The 15,670-nt window shown below is 35.9% G+C and overlaps 1 protein-coding gene across 3 annotated transcripts in view; it reads right to left on the bottom strand.

Moving 5' to 3' along the window:
• Positions 1–15,670, bottom strand: part of LOC138942038 (prickle planar cell polarity protein 3) — a 161,299-nt gene that overhangs the window by 47,726 nt on the left and 97,903 nt on the right. The window contains exon 1 of one of the 3 annotated variants that reach the window (XM_070312068.1): positions 14,718–15,547. The exons of the other annotated variants lie outside the window; for them this stretch is intronic. Coding sequence (XP_070168169.1) covers positions 14,718–14,818 — 101 coding nt within the window. The 5' untranslated portion in view covers positions 14,819–15,547. Of the gene's footprint in view, positions 1–14,717; positions 15,548–15,670 lie in introns of those variants that run through there. 3 annotated transcript variants of the gene reach the window in all.

The raw sequence follows: 15,670 nt of genomic DNA, 5'->3' as shown, positions 1-15,670 counted from the left end.
GTTTGTACTTGAATTCCCGCGTACAGATTTTGATCCCTTACCCATTAAATCGCTGCGCTCCCCATTCAAGCTTGTACTTAGTTTGCCAAATAGAATTTTCACCAAAAAGCCCGAAGGAAGTCAGAGAGACGGCGGTTCGGTTAAAGCGCTTTAAATCTTATCGCGTGAATGCTCTTCGATGGCGACACGAGGCCCAAACCGTAGGGGACGCTGATTCGGTTAAGCAATTAAATTTCGGTACCCGTCGTCGCCGGAGGTAAAACTTTTTCCTCGAGGAACCATGCGGATCCAAGAAATCGCAGGCGGATTCGCTCCGCAAACAGGATACGCGGGGGACAAGTTGCGGCGTTATCTGAAATTTAGGGCGCGACCAGGGCGGAAATTGAGCCAAGGCCGTCGTGGCTGGGCTTTATACGCGCGCAGGATATATGCCGTAAATTCTCAAGAGCTTTCTCATTCGAATCACGGTATTAAGCTCTTTCGTTTTCTCTCTCTCTCTCTCTCTCTCTCTCTTCCTCGGTGCGAAAATCGAGCAAAAGCTGCTCGATATCTCGTTAAACTCGATTTATTTTCGGTATAGATAAAAAATATAAATAAAATATAAAAAGATATCCTTGCGTTATGTTTCTATTGCATCTACTACGGTTTTTCACAATCATATAAAAATCTGACTTATCGATTTTATATTATCCGATTATTTCTTATACACTGGGTGATATTGTATTTTTATATATGTAGATTTTTAATATTTACAATATATTTACAATATACTGATACTGATATTGCTAAAATCTATCTAATATTCCATGTATATTTATTAATTTCGCTATATAGTGATTAATTGTTTTTAAAGAATCATTCCCTTTTTATCAATATACAGGGTATCCTAGACCTCCCGTACACCCCCTTTTTTTCAAAAACTAAGAATTTGAGAAAAAAACGTTTTCAACAAAAATTGTATGGTTTTGAAGGGAACATAAGATGGTGTCATTGGTTTGACCTTGGATGGCATCGTTAAGCTCAAGTCAAAGAGACCTTTAATTTCTTAAATGGAACCCCCTATTTTTCATTACATATTTTTGTAGCTTATTTCGAGAGCTTTCCAAAACACTATAATAAAGTATTTTTTCATTAAGTACTTTTTGAGTTATTTTATATTTTAATCTGACATATTTTGATATAAAAAATTAAATATTTCGTAAAATATTCAGTTTTCGATAATCTTACCGTAATACTTTTATGTACAGAATAATGAGACAAATCGATTAGTGCCAAAAAAAACAAATAATTATTTAAAAAAATACATTGTAAATAATTTTCTTAAAAACAATTATTTTTTTATACCAATTGATTTGTCTCGTTATTCTGTACATAAAAGTATTACGGTAAGATTATCGAAAACTGAATATTTTACGAAATATTTCATTTTTTATATCAAAATATGTCAGATTAAAATGCAAAATAACTCAAAAAGCACTTAATGAAAAAATACTTTATTATAGTGTTTATAAGCTGTAAGAATATGTAATAAAAAATAAGGAATTCCATTTAAGAAATTAAAGGTGTCCTTGACTTGCCTGACTACCTTAACGATGCCATCCGAGGTCAAACCAATCACACCATCTTATGTTCCCCTCAAAATATCATCATACAATTTTTGTTGAGAACGTTTTTCTCTAAAATGCTTAGTTTTTGAAAAAAAAGTGATGTACGGGTGGTCTAGGACACCCTGTATTATGATTATCATTGTATACAACACATAGCATATTCATCGGGAGCGGTTCGCAACCGAATGCAAGTGCGACTAAACATAAACGTTTCGTGGCAAGTGGCTGCTCGCTATCGCGGATCATGGGGGGAACAATCTCGCGTAAGTAGCGCGTAAAGCGCGGAGCCAATGTGTGCATGGTCTCTGCGAACGATCTGTCTCGCCGCAACTATACGGGAAGAGAGAGACGGGGGGGGGGGAGGGAAGGAGAGAGAAAGAGAGAGAGAGAGAGAGGAGAGAAGCGATGTGGTTCGGTTTACAGCTTGAGGGCCCGGTCGCGAGGACCGTAATATAGGGGCTCGAGCATTTAGCTTATCGCGGCCGACTATCTACCGGTGGCATAACGCCCACGTTGGGGCGCGTTTCCATCCCCGCGGGCGAGCGTAACGCGCCTGTGGTGGACGTGGGGAGGGAGGGTAGCGAGCCCTTAAATCAGACCGCGGCGCGTTCCGCCTCTGGCGTTACATACAGAAATTTTCATCCGAAACGTTATCGCGACTGTCAACTGCCTCAAGCGAGACCCTGACCGTAGATAAGCCCGACGACGAATTAGGGAGCTTACGCTATCCCGGATACGTCGGATGTATCGGAGAGTTCGCGAGCGGATCGGTAAGCCACGGTACGTTACTAATGTCTTCATTCGCGTATACGTTAGTTAGAGATTCCGGGATTCACGATTTAGCGCGATGAGATCTGCGTCCCCTGAGGCGGGTTTAAAAGCCACTTGTCTTCTGGAGGAAGCGGAATTACACGATCGCTTATCGTTGCTCGCCAAGAAATGGGCCTTTATTTTAATAGGAAATGGAAATTTTCTCATGAAATGGAATTAATAGCGGATTACGCTTCATTAAGTAGAATATAAGTACAATAAAGTTTGACGGGTGTTTCAATTTTATGGACGTATAAAGTATGTCGCGGGAGTGTTCGCCTCATTGTTATCGCTAATATCTTTATCCAAGTATGACAGGCCTTGCGCGCTCGTCGATGCTTCCGGAAGCCAGATGCGAGATGGAATCTGTAGCCCGGGGCTATACTATACTATATCGTAAGTCATGTAGTTGTGTATTTCTACTTTCTACACAGAGAGCGCGATTACACGATCTCCTTGTCGTTCGAGGACAGCATATTTTATAATAGAATTGTCTGTTAATGTAGAAAAGTTGTAAAATATAATAAATATTACGCATTTATGAACATCTTTACAGATACGTACAGAGTGCCTTTTAGAGTTTTGTAGATTTTTCTTTAACATTCAGCTCTTTAATTGAGCGTAACATTTTTTTATGAGATAAAAATTATTTGCTAAATGAGCAAAGATCACAATTCTCGTAATGTGTTGGCGCATAATAAATTAGACTGACACGTTTCTCTCGCCATTCTCAACATTGTTAATCCTCGAATCTCCTAAACGAGCACACACGGCTGTTTGACGCGCAAACAGTCATTATGACCGAATTTCTCGGGACGTAAGTTAAACGAGGTACAGAATTGAATGATCGAGGGAGAAAGCGGAGAGAAGAGAGCTAAAATCGAAAGGCGCTGACGTGGCTCTTACATTCATCTAATAAGAGTCGTTGATCTGTTTTCCTACGCCATATTCGTTTCCTGTCTACGAGCTGTTCTCGTTTAATTGGAACATCGCACGATACCGATCGTGTATATCGATTTGTCAAGGCAGGAGGGGCTTTTTACGATCACTCGCATCAGGACACACATCCGGGATAAATTTGGCTCTCCTTTTTATTTGACCAAAGCGGGAAAGAAAACATCGGCGTAAAACTCTACAAATGTCGATGGCGTTAAACAATGATTCCTTCCGCGCCACCCTTTACTCCTACGACACACGTTCGTTCATTTCGATCGTATTCTCTCGGTCCTTTCCTCGTCTCCCTTCTGGGCATTGAAAGGCAGCTGCTTACGGAACGCGTAAAATACGAGCGGCAAAGTATTACGAGCGCCACGTTTCAATCGATCGATCGAAGGAGCGAGAGAAACGGAAAGAGACGGTGCGTCGTTATTTACGCAGGATTGAATACGCGACATCGATGGAAGTGGCGGAATGCATTAACGGATGAAAGGGATCGTTGAAAGTGAGGTACTTCATTCGGTAATATTGTTAGCGATAGTGTCGCGTTATAAACATGGATTAAAAGGGGGGATTAGTAAATAAATTTAATGATAACATTTTATGCGGACAGGATCGTAAATACGCCATATTATCGGAAAATTACCAAGATATTTAATCAAACCACATTTTAAAGCAATTTATATAAATAATGAACGTAATATTGTATTTAGAAAGATGTTAATATTCCCGAAAATAATGATGAAATATATAATTCATGATTACAATAATTTCAATAGTAATATATTATTCAATTCTTTATCATTTCTTGAAATGAATATCAAATGTTTACACAATTTCGTCTAATAAGCATCTAAAATTGGTTTTCAGAAAATATCGATATAATATTCTAATATTTTTATATTTTCTTGTTCATTTTAGAATTCTCTTAAAAAATGTGATTCTCTCTCTCTCTCTCTCTATCTATCTATCTATCTATCTATCTTTCTTTCATTATTTTAATAAGAGTATAACTAAAATAATCTTAAAAGGATGATAACATTAACAAATCTGTAATCCTAGTTAGCAAATATAAAAAGATGAATATCTAAGAAAGGAAAGAGGGATATGTAACATCAACTAGAAATCAAATATATGACGGATTTCGATAAGCGCGTCGATAAAAGAAATGGCGATAAAGTCAGATTTAATAGAGAATTCTCACATACGAGCGGGTCTATGCCAAGTCGATGCGACATGTAAACCTTGGGACCTGACGTCGGCATATTGCATTATCGTCCGACTTATGGGTTTCCATATTCAATATGATAGTAAGCTGGGGAGAGCCGAACGATCTTGGAAGGTGGAACGTATTTCAAAACTAGACAGTTTCTTACCGGGGAAAAAAAAGGACCGAGCGATGGGCTGCGAGAGAAGTATAGTACATATATATTACATATAGAGCGCCATATGACCCATACGTCAGTTCACGAAGGGGAAACTTTTAAAGTGAGAGTTTATATTGCCATCGACGTGCAGAGCGCTTTCTCTATTTCTATTTTACAACGTCGAGGAGACTGCGCGCAATTTATAAAATAATAATATTATAACCATCAATTATAAATAGATACACTCAAATTTATTTAAGATATTAACGCAAAATTTTATTTTATTGATATAATTTTTCATATTATACATATAATAGAAAATTCTCTTATTAATCATTTAAGCAAAATCTAAATAAATAAAATGGTGTGACAAGATACTACATTTTAATAAAGAATATTACATTAGAGAGTGTTATGTATATTATTATATGCTGCTTTTTCAACATTAAATATCTTGATGATTATATCTTAAAAAAAGAAAAAAAGATTAAAGTGTTTAAAATAAAAAATGTACTTGGAATTAACTGCAGATTTAATTTCTTGTCCGTATTTGTATAAAATATATAAAGTAATTTTTTAAATTAAAAAATATGAAATCATTTCTGAGACAAAATAAATCATAAATTTTATATAAATTCGTTAAGAAAGCATAACTGGATGGATGTACGTGATTTTTACGGTACGGTGTATAATAAACGATGTTACGACGGAAAAAAATAAAACAGATTAGATAAACGCGGGACGTTATATTATGAAGTCGGGAAAAGAAAAATGAAGTAAATCTCATGAGACTTGAAGGAATAGAGTAGCGTCCTCGATTCGCGCTTAGTCGACGCCTGCAACAAACCGCTTCGACGGCTTCATGCATGCGGTTTGCCTGTGCACAGGAGCATACATAGGGTGTTCTAACAAAACTATATGAATAAAGGATATCGTGTTATTTTCAACGTAAAAATCACGACAATCTTTTGTTCATCAAAATTTAGCATCCTGTCACATTCCTATCTTTATCCACAAACTACTTTAGCTTTGTATATTTTCTAAATTTCTTATTTAAATATAAAATCTCTCCCTACTCTATCTCTCTCTATTTATAAATATTCCATTGTATATGGAAAAAATTAATTAAAAGAATAACAAAAAAATTCTACGTTACATTTTTATTATTGTGTTTTATAATTATAGAATGCCCTTTTTACAACAATAATACAATATACATATATTTATTATGACTAAAAGAAAGATATAACTAATCCACCTGTAAAAGGCCCGTTTCGCCGCTCATAATCGGACGCTTATTGCAACCTACGCGTTTACGGATGATACACCACCGTATGCCGGAACAAATAAATAATGCCGGTGACGGGAAGAAACAGATGCGAGTAAGGGAGGAAATACAGTCGGAGGGTGTCTGCAGCGTTGAATTGCCTTAGGTTTGCACCCTTGGTATAATGCACGTTATCTTCAAACTCTCCGCGTTTTTTTTAAATCACATATCACACATATGATATTAATAACTTAATTCTTGTTCTGCATAATCGCTTGATGATACATTTGTTAGAATATTAGTGTCTTTTTTCATCGTTTCCCTCTCTTAAATTTTTGATAAAAATGACGTATATAATATATTTAACAAATTAATAAATAACATATAAAATTTCGTATTCTATTACAAAAAAATTGAATAACTTTCATAAGATAAACATTTTTCACTTACGTATAAAATTTTCATTTTTTTATTATTAAAAATTATAATAAAAAGTATGTACTGTATATTGAATATTTCGTTAAAATATTGAATATAAACTGAGGGAAATGGAAATTCCAGTACTAAGAAGGAGTTATAGGAAATATTATGAATATATGAAAATTACAGAATGTTTATTCACATAAGTATTTACTTATTTATTTTTAAATCTTGGTAAGCACCAAGTAAATTTCGTGCCCTGTGCACATATTCAGTTTCATAGAAAACTTATTTTTGGTAATTATTTACTATAACGGACCCAGCTCCAATCACGTTGACCTTGATATATGTTGTCAAGGACTTAATCCTGAATAACTTTTTCTTATAACTTAATCGGCGGTCTCTTATAATTTTTAAGATATTTAAAGTTTAAGTTGGATTCGAAACGAAAATTTGGTTTAAGTTATACGACGTAATCCACACCAAATTTTTGTTTTAAATAAGAAATAGGTTTGGGTTAGGTTATATCTTCCGGAAGTGGAGCCCTCCCGCAGGGGGGGGGGGCGAAACCCACTGTATCCATGCATATACTTTACAATGCAAAACGAGGTTCAGCCCAGAATTGTTGTATGAATGGGAAAGTGTATGCGTGGATGTAGTGGGTTCCGTCCCCACTGCGGGGGGACTCCACTTCCGGAAGATATAACCTAACCCAAACCTATTTCTGATTTAAAACTAAAATTTGATTTGGGTTATAGGGGGAGTGGAATACCAAAATATGGAACTCGTGATTATCATTACATACATTATTTGGCTGAGTTTATATTTAAACGTAAATATCAATATTGTGAACGAATACGTAAATTTTTTGAAATAATGGCAACATTGTATCGCTTAGATGAAAACAGTACATTTGCAACTGTAGAATAAATAAAATTTTTGATTCCTATGTATACTGATTTTTTCTAATATTATATTAATTATGTAAAGACCTTGTTTCACATTTAAATCAGGGTTCTGATGCAGATGGACCTCGTTTCTTGCGTGGAAATTACAAACTTATGTAAAAATTAATATTTTATTTTTCAAACTTTATTTGTTAATAACTTTTTAATAAACAACGACCGCCGATTAAGTTATAAGGAAAAGTTACTCAGGATTATGTCCTTGACAACATATATCAAGGTCAACGTGATTGGAGCTGGGTCCGTTATAGTAAATAATTACCTTATTTTTCTATGAAACTAACGCACCACTATTCGCGCTCTGGCTCTTATTAGCCCGCAATTATTTGAAATTTGTAATGTCACTTGAGAGCCTAATTTCTTAAAATTTGTTAGTTTAAGCCGGCTGAAAGATGGCGTTATTAGTAATAGATATTATAAGGCGAATAAGAAGTACCGGTGGTGTGGGGTCTGAATAGCTCAGAGGTAAGAGCGGCAAGCGAAAGACTCGGGTTCGATTCCCGATTCAGCGACTTTGCCCCGATATTTTTTCTCGCCTTTATTTATCCAGGGGGGGTAAAGTGGGGTTATTATATATCTCGAATTGAGATTATTTTTAAAAAAATCTTGGTATAGCACCAAGTAAATTTTGTGCCCTGTGCACATATTCAGTTTCATAGAAAACTTATTTTTCTATGAAACTAACGCACCACTATCCGCGCTCTGGCTCTTATTAGCCCGCGATTATTTGAAATTTGTATTATTTATTTTTATTTTTTTTATTTGTATAATAATAAAATATAAATAAATAAATATAATATACATGCATAATAAAAAATTAAAAAATAATAATAAATACGTAAATACTTATGTAAACAAACAATCTTTCATTCACCCAGTATAACTCCTTCTTGATGTTGGGATTTTCATTTCCGTCAGTGTATATAAACAAATAAATATATATATTTATAATTTTTAAATATATAATTTACTTGGCTCGCCGACTGTTTACACAAGAGCAAAATTATCAAATAGAAGATTTAAAAAAAAAATACCCTAAATTCCAATAAACTTCTATAAAAATTCCCTGATTTTTTTAGGTACAAAAAAAATCCCTCAGAATTCCAGGTTTTCCATATTTTTTCAGGTATAAAAAGATTCCCGAGAATTTCATTAGGTTTTCCATGTTTTTCCAAATAATAGATATTCTATATTATTAGATCTCTTATAAATTTTACCCATTCTTTTATTTTTACAATTTTATTTCTTTTATTTTCAGAAAAATTTTTTTGACGTTCCATCATTCTGATGAGATGAACATACTGGCGTTGCCGGAATTGTATAAGAAATAGCTGAAAGAATGTCGTCGATGATGCGCGGTGGGAAAAGAGGGAACGGGGAGATGGGACACCGTGGGGGTTCCACAGGCGCGTTATGGTCAACGCGCTTGCTATAATAAAACTATTCCTGTCGTAGCTTGCGCGTAGGGGTTGGCGTAGAGGGTCGAATCCCGTAGGATATAAATGCCGCTCGGGGTGTTTTCCTTCCTTGGACCGTGGCCGGCCACCTTCCACGGGTAGATTCAATCACGACCCCTTCGACTATACCGACGAAGCTTGCGTCTCGAATACCAAGCGGATCTTCTCTCTCTCTCTCTCTCTCTCACTTTCTCTCCCCGGCATTAGAGCGTCCCGTCTTTTTTGATCGTGACGAGAATCGTGTTCTCATCGCCAGGAATTCACCTTGCTCGTTCACCGCGCGTCTCGACGATGGACGAATTTCCTCGCTCGTTTTTGTCGGACCCGGCTAAACGTCGCGTCCGAGAGAAGTCGCGCATGCTGGAAAATCTTCCTTCATCGAATATAATGGCTACGTAAAATTTCATCGTGGTACGTAAATTCAGAGATATCGCGATCAAATTAAATTAATTTAAATTAAATCGAATTAAATTTCGTGTTGCTATTGGTTTCAATTTTCCGCTGGTTATATTATTATATAGATAATCAAATTCGATGTCTTTCGTGATTCGAAAATAATATAAGATAATCTTACTGTTCCTTCAAAGCATTGACAAATGATTATAGTATAATTTGAAAATCAAATATCTTGCTAAATATTTAAATTTAAATATCTCGCAAGAGAGAATTTAAAAAAAAGAGTAATATCTGATTATTGCTATAGCTTTTGCTCTATTTCGTACTACCGCAAAGTCTTATCCAGAGTTGGAAAACTTTATAAAAGTAACTCGTTACCGTTAACCGTTACCGTTACTTTCTCTGAAAAGTAACTCGTTACCGATTATAAAAAGTCATTCGTTACCGTTACCGTTACCGTTACTTTCTAACTCGTTACCGATTTTAAAAAGTAACTCGTTACCGTTACTGTTACTCAAAAACTAACGAATCGTTAGGTTAGGTTATTTCCGTTACTTTGTTTATAATATAATATATTAATTCGATACTATACAGGATGTCCTAGACCACGTGTACACCCCTTTTCTTTCAAAAACTAAGTGTTTTAGAGAAAAATGTTTTGAACAAAAATTGTATGGTTTTGAGGGGATAAGATGGTGTCATTGATTTGACCTTGGATGGCATCGTTAAGGTCAAGTCAAGGACACTTTTAATTTCTTAAATGGAACCCCCTATTTTTTATTGTATATTCTTATAGCTTATGTCAACAGCTTTCCAAAACACTATAATAAAATATTTTTTCATAAAGTGCTTTTTGAGTTATTTTGTATTTTAATCTGACATATTTTGATATAAAAAATAAAATATTTCGTAAAATATTAAGTTTTCGATAATCTTACCGTAATACTTTTATGTACAGAATAACGAGACAAGTCAATTAGGCTTTTATATAAGGAGATGATTGATTGGCTATGGCATTCTTATCATACGTAACGCATTGACGCGTTCTATGTTCCAGAGCCATTAATAAAAAACAAAGTAACGATAAAAGTAACTGTTAAAATCGTTACTCCTTAGTGAAAAAATGTAACGGCGTTACCGTTACCGTTACAGACAACAACAAGTAACTGTAACGGTAACGGCGTTACAAGTAACGCGTTACTTCCCAACCCTAGTCTTATCCATGCGAGAGACAGTTAACATAAATCGTACTGAGAAAATCTACGTATTATTAAAGTCCACGCGCGCAGGAGAAACACGTCTCGAAAAACGGCGCTTCCACTTATCTAGTGGGGAAACAAAACCACTCTTTTGCACGCACACACGTGTTCGCACACAAAGGCACGCACAAAGCAACGCCGATCGATTTCGTGCTCCGCAACGCTCTCTCTCTCTCTCTCTCTCTTTCTCTGCTTATCTCCTCTTTTCTCGTCTGCGTTCCTCTCGTATAGGTTAGGTCCTGCGGCTTTTTCGCTACGATTTAACGGAGTCGTAGGTCCAATATAAGACATTTTCCCCGCGAAGTTTCGGCTCGCGGTCGCTCAAGTTTCGATGGAGGTCTATCGTCTGAATACCAAGTACTTGACTCGCGCCTCCAGGGACTCGAAAGACAAGGGGATTCAGCGAGATCAGCGTGTCCCCAGAGACGTCCGTTAGAGAAGAAAGTGATCGTACGTGTCGGCATACAATTTCGACAGCATCGGGAATTTTTATCGAATTTTATCGAACTCTCGCGTGGTTTTAGAATGATAATATATTTACGAACCCATGTAGTATCTCGGACGGCACACTGCCGGATGTTTATAAAATATGCGATCAAGTTTCCAAAATGTATTGAATTATTCAAAAGTTTGTGAAAAAAATCTTGTATACATATTTAAAACTCCTTTATTAGATAAAAAAAAATTATGCATTTTTAAAATCATTTACAATTTTTTATATATTTTTTTTTATTTTTTATATATATATATATATATTTTTTTTGTATTCACGAGTCCATATATATATTTCAATAATTATATACATATATTATATAAATATTAATTAATATAAAATAGATATAATTATTATAATTTATTTTAATGAATATAATATATAATATTATATATAAGCATCTATTTTTTAAATTTCAATAATGATTAATTATGGAATCTTGAAATAATATATTCGAGAAGAATCATTGTTTATTTTGTCATCGAAAATGACGAAGTAAAGAGTTAGCTGAACGACTCTAAATCCTGCCAAGGTAATCCAGAGGATTAAGCGCAAAGAGACATAAATAAATAGCTCGTTTTGACTTCATCCGAGGTTAAATTAAGATGGATTATCGAAATAATGGCAACGAGGCCGAGGCCTAAACGAGAGAAGCGATAGCGTGCCCGGTAACGAAGGGCCTGTGTGTAAACGAGTTAATACGCATTATTCCCAACTGTGACACAGAACGCAAAATCTACGACGCGCGCGAACGAGACATTAGTTTGCCGTGCAGAGGATTACCGGTAGCTATAGCTCGTTCTTAATCCTGATTTAGGGATTCCGAAGTGAGCGCATCTCCTTTGCGTCCCCAGCGAGAAAACGGTGAACGTATCGGCGAGGTAAGAAAAGATTTAAATTATTATCGAGAATGTATTATATTACGTTTTACATTTTTACTCGATTTGTGAGATAATGAAAGAAACTCATTAGCAGTTATGTGCTTATTATATATATATACGATTAACTTTTACACACACGCACACACACACACTGTAATTATAGGAATATAGGTATGTATATACATTGATACGTAAATGTGTATTTATAGATGCATCGATTTCGATAGGAACTTTTTTGTTTCAAATTCAATTTCCTATAAGACTCTCAAGTTTCATTGACTTGACTTGGAACACCCTGTATATATCTACGTGTAAAATACACGTACTTTTTCAATGTAAGCCGATTGATAATTAACGTGGCAATCTTTATAGATACACGAATTTTCTCGGATTAGACTCCGACTGGCAACTGTGATGTTCTACAGAAGCCAATTAAAGCGGGTCGGGTACCGCGTGTTACCTTTGACGAGGGCACGGTAATCGGAACCGACGGCGATGCCGGAGACGAGAACCGCAAAGCGCGAGGAGAATACGGGACGGACGTCATCTTACGGGATTCCGAGGCCGTGTTAGTATCAAGTGCTTTAGAACTCCCCACGATTTACGATCGGCGTATCGTCGTCGTATGTGCGTGCTACGCAATAATGCCGTGCGAAAGTCGCGTATACTGCGTTTAGGATCGTTCGACATATAAATGCATCAACGGACAAAAAAAAACCATCCGCCGGTAAACAAAGTCAGCGTTTCTCACATGAGCGTAATCGCTATAAAATTAAGCGAAACATCATGGAGTTTGCTAATCGATTTTCGATGTAAAAAATTCTTATCAATCAAGTAAATAAAAATTTTTAATTTTGTGCGCCTAATTATTAAATTTTTAATTTGCTTATAATGTACATATGAACAATATTTATTTTAAAGAACTCTATTAATCCTGATGTGTAAGATATAATAATTGATATATACAGGGTGTCTCCAATTTAAATGGCAAAACTTCAAGAACGTGTAGGGGACCGAAAAACTAAGACAAGAAGTCCTTTAGAGGTTTGCTCGTTTTTGCTCCATTTTAGAAAAAATCGCAAAAATTCAATCTCTCATTGTCAGTTGCTCTCTTGAGTTGATTGGCACCGAATAAATTTTCTGCTTCAAGGTTCGTTACATATGTAAACACTTGATGTTATTTTTTACGATGCCAATCAATTCAAGAGAGCAATTAAGAAACCGAAGATGCAATGCACCAAATATCACTAGAACAATGTCTAGCTGCAATTCATGAGGTCAGTGCTAGATGTAATGCTTGCATTGCTGCAAGAGGGCAACATTTTGAACAATATCTGCATTCAATAGATGATAACATAAATAAAATGTAAATAAATAAGTAAAAAAACAAAAACTTGTTTTGTTTCTTTTTTTGTGATTTTCTCCAAAATGGAGCAAAAACGAGCAAACCTCTAAAGGACTTTCTGTCTTAGCTTTTCAATCTCCTACACGCTCCTGAAGTTTTGCCATTTAAATTTGGGACACCCTGTATATATGATATATACAGGGTGTCCGGCGTCAATCGCATCACCGTGTGCAGATAGAGCAGATGAAATCGAGAAAAAAAATCCTTTACCATTTTTTTTCTATAACACTTAATAAAAGAGTTATTATTCAGTAATGTTCGGCTAATCAGCGCCGACCTTTAGCCGGGGGCACGTCGATGAGTCGCCCGCTCTGAAGTATGCAGCGGCTCAGCTACCAGGCACACCGCTCACCAACGTGTGACCGACTAAAGATCGGCGCTGATTGGTCAGACTTTACTCAATAATAACTCTTTTATTAAGTGTTATAGAAAAAAAATGGTAAAGAACTTTTCTTCTCGATTTCATCTGCTTTATCTCCACACGACCGGTGATGCGATTGACGTCCGACACTATATATATATATATATATATATAGTGTCGGACGTCATATATATATATATATATATATATATACAATATATATATATACCAAAAATTCTTTAAAATATTTTCTTTATCTAGAATTTTGAACAAAAATATCTGGAATGTCAGGGAATTTGTAGGGAATTTTTTTACAATAGATTTGAATAGACACCCTGTCATCTGATTATTTATTCAGCCAAATAATCCCAATACTCAAATCTATTGTAAAAAAATTCCCTAAAAATTCCCTGATATTCCAGGTATTTTTGTTCAAAATTCTAGATAGAGAAAATGTTTTAATGATTGTTTGGTGCAACTTTTTAATATAAGATTCTTTTATTACATGCGTTTTTTAATGTTTTCCATTCATACGAAGGAAAAACAGACAGCTTCTTAAATTTCAAGTGCTACATTTGTAAATGTACTGAAAAAAATTAAATAACTTTCGTAAGATAAGCATTCTTCACTTGCATATAAAAATTTCATTTTTTTTATGTTGAAAATTACAGTAACGAATATGTACAGCATATTCAATGTTTTATTAAGATATATAAACAAACACATAAATATATAGTTATAATATATTTTAAACACATAATTTACTTGGTTTACTGACTGTTTACAGTATAAGAGCAAAATTATCAAATAGAAGATTTTTTAAACAAATTCCCTGAATCCCAATAAAATTTCATGAAAATTCCCTGATTTTTCCAAGTACAAAAGAAATCCCTGAAAATTCCAGGTTTTCCATGTTTTTCCAGGTAGTAGACAGCCATTGTAGAGTCAAATTGCAAATTGTTGGCTTTAAATTTATATCCATCGTAAAGATAGAGATAGAAAACTGACGTTGCATCTAATGTTGATAGAAATACAAAAAATAAAAGATACCGTGCTCTTTTGCATGAGCTACGCCATTGGACGGAAGATTTACCTCACGTTCGCAAATCCGATGCGGGAGTGTTGCACGTTCGTCATCCGCCATCGCAGCTGCTCGCCGACGGTGTAGTAGGGTCCTTGTGAGAAGCGACGCATCCTCTCCACGCACAACTGGGTCTTCCTTCCGATACCTCAAACCGTCCGATCCAAGTTTAAGCGAGATGAGCGCGAGCGACGCGAGGGTGACGCGCGCCATGATACAAGGGTTACAACCCCCGCGACGGCATCCACCCAACGATTGCCGGTGCGTCACAGCGCCAGTTTCATGCCAAACTGATATTATTATTGTCGTCTAGCGATATAGATCGTCAATGGTCCACTTGACGCGCATCGAGGATCCAGTTCCCCCGTTATAGTCACAGCATTAGAGAGAATCGCCCTATGACGTATGCGAATCGTGCTATGACGTATGCGAATTTATAGGCGCGTGAATAGTAGATGCGTAGATTTATGGACATGTGCGGATTGCAGACGTATAAATTTGTCACCGTCGTCTATTATAGATCGCGTGTGTACACGCGTGCATTTATCGAATTCGTGGTTGCGTAAAAAAACAGATTCACAAATATATACGCAGATTTACGGTGTAAACTACAATGATTGGGGACGTACATATATGATGACGTAGACGTCTTCAAATTTATAGGTAAGCATATATAAATCCTTGAACGCAGATCTTTTAAATCGACAAGATTTAGAATCTCGTGCAAATCTACAAACGACATACTGATGAGAGATACACGTAAATAATATGCACTTTCGAGCGTGGCTGACGCGAGATTCGTTAGCGCTTCTGGTGTATATTTTTGTTTCTTCTTTTTTTTTTTTTTTTTCGTTTCCAAAACACGGTCGCGAGGCGAACGGGTAAGCGTCGGACGAAACACTAGCGTCGGCGATATCGGGGGTGCAGTCGTAAGGGCGCGCCCCTCGTTACGAGCCCCCCCGTAA

This window comes from Polyergus mexicanus, unplaced genomic scaffold, assembly GCF_030449975.1.
Source record: "Polyergus mexicanus isolate NDT 795.1 unplaced genomic scaffold, iyPolMexi1.0 SCAF_21, whole genome shotgun sequence".
Lineage (NCBI taxonomy): Eukaryota > Metazoa > Arthropoda > Insecta > Hymenoptera > Formicidae > Polyergus > Polyergus mexicanus.
Note: the sequence above shows the minus strand (reverse complement) of the source record. Positions and strands in the feature narration are given on the sequence as shown.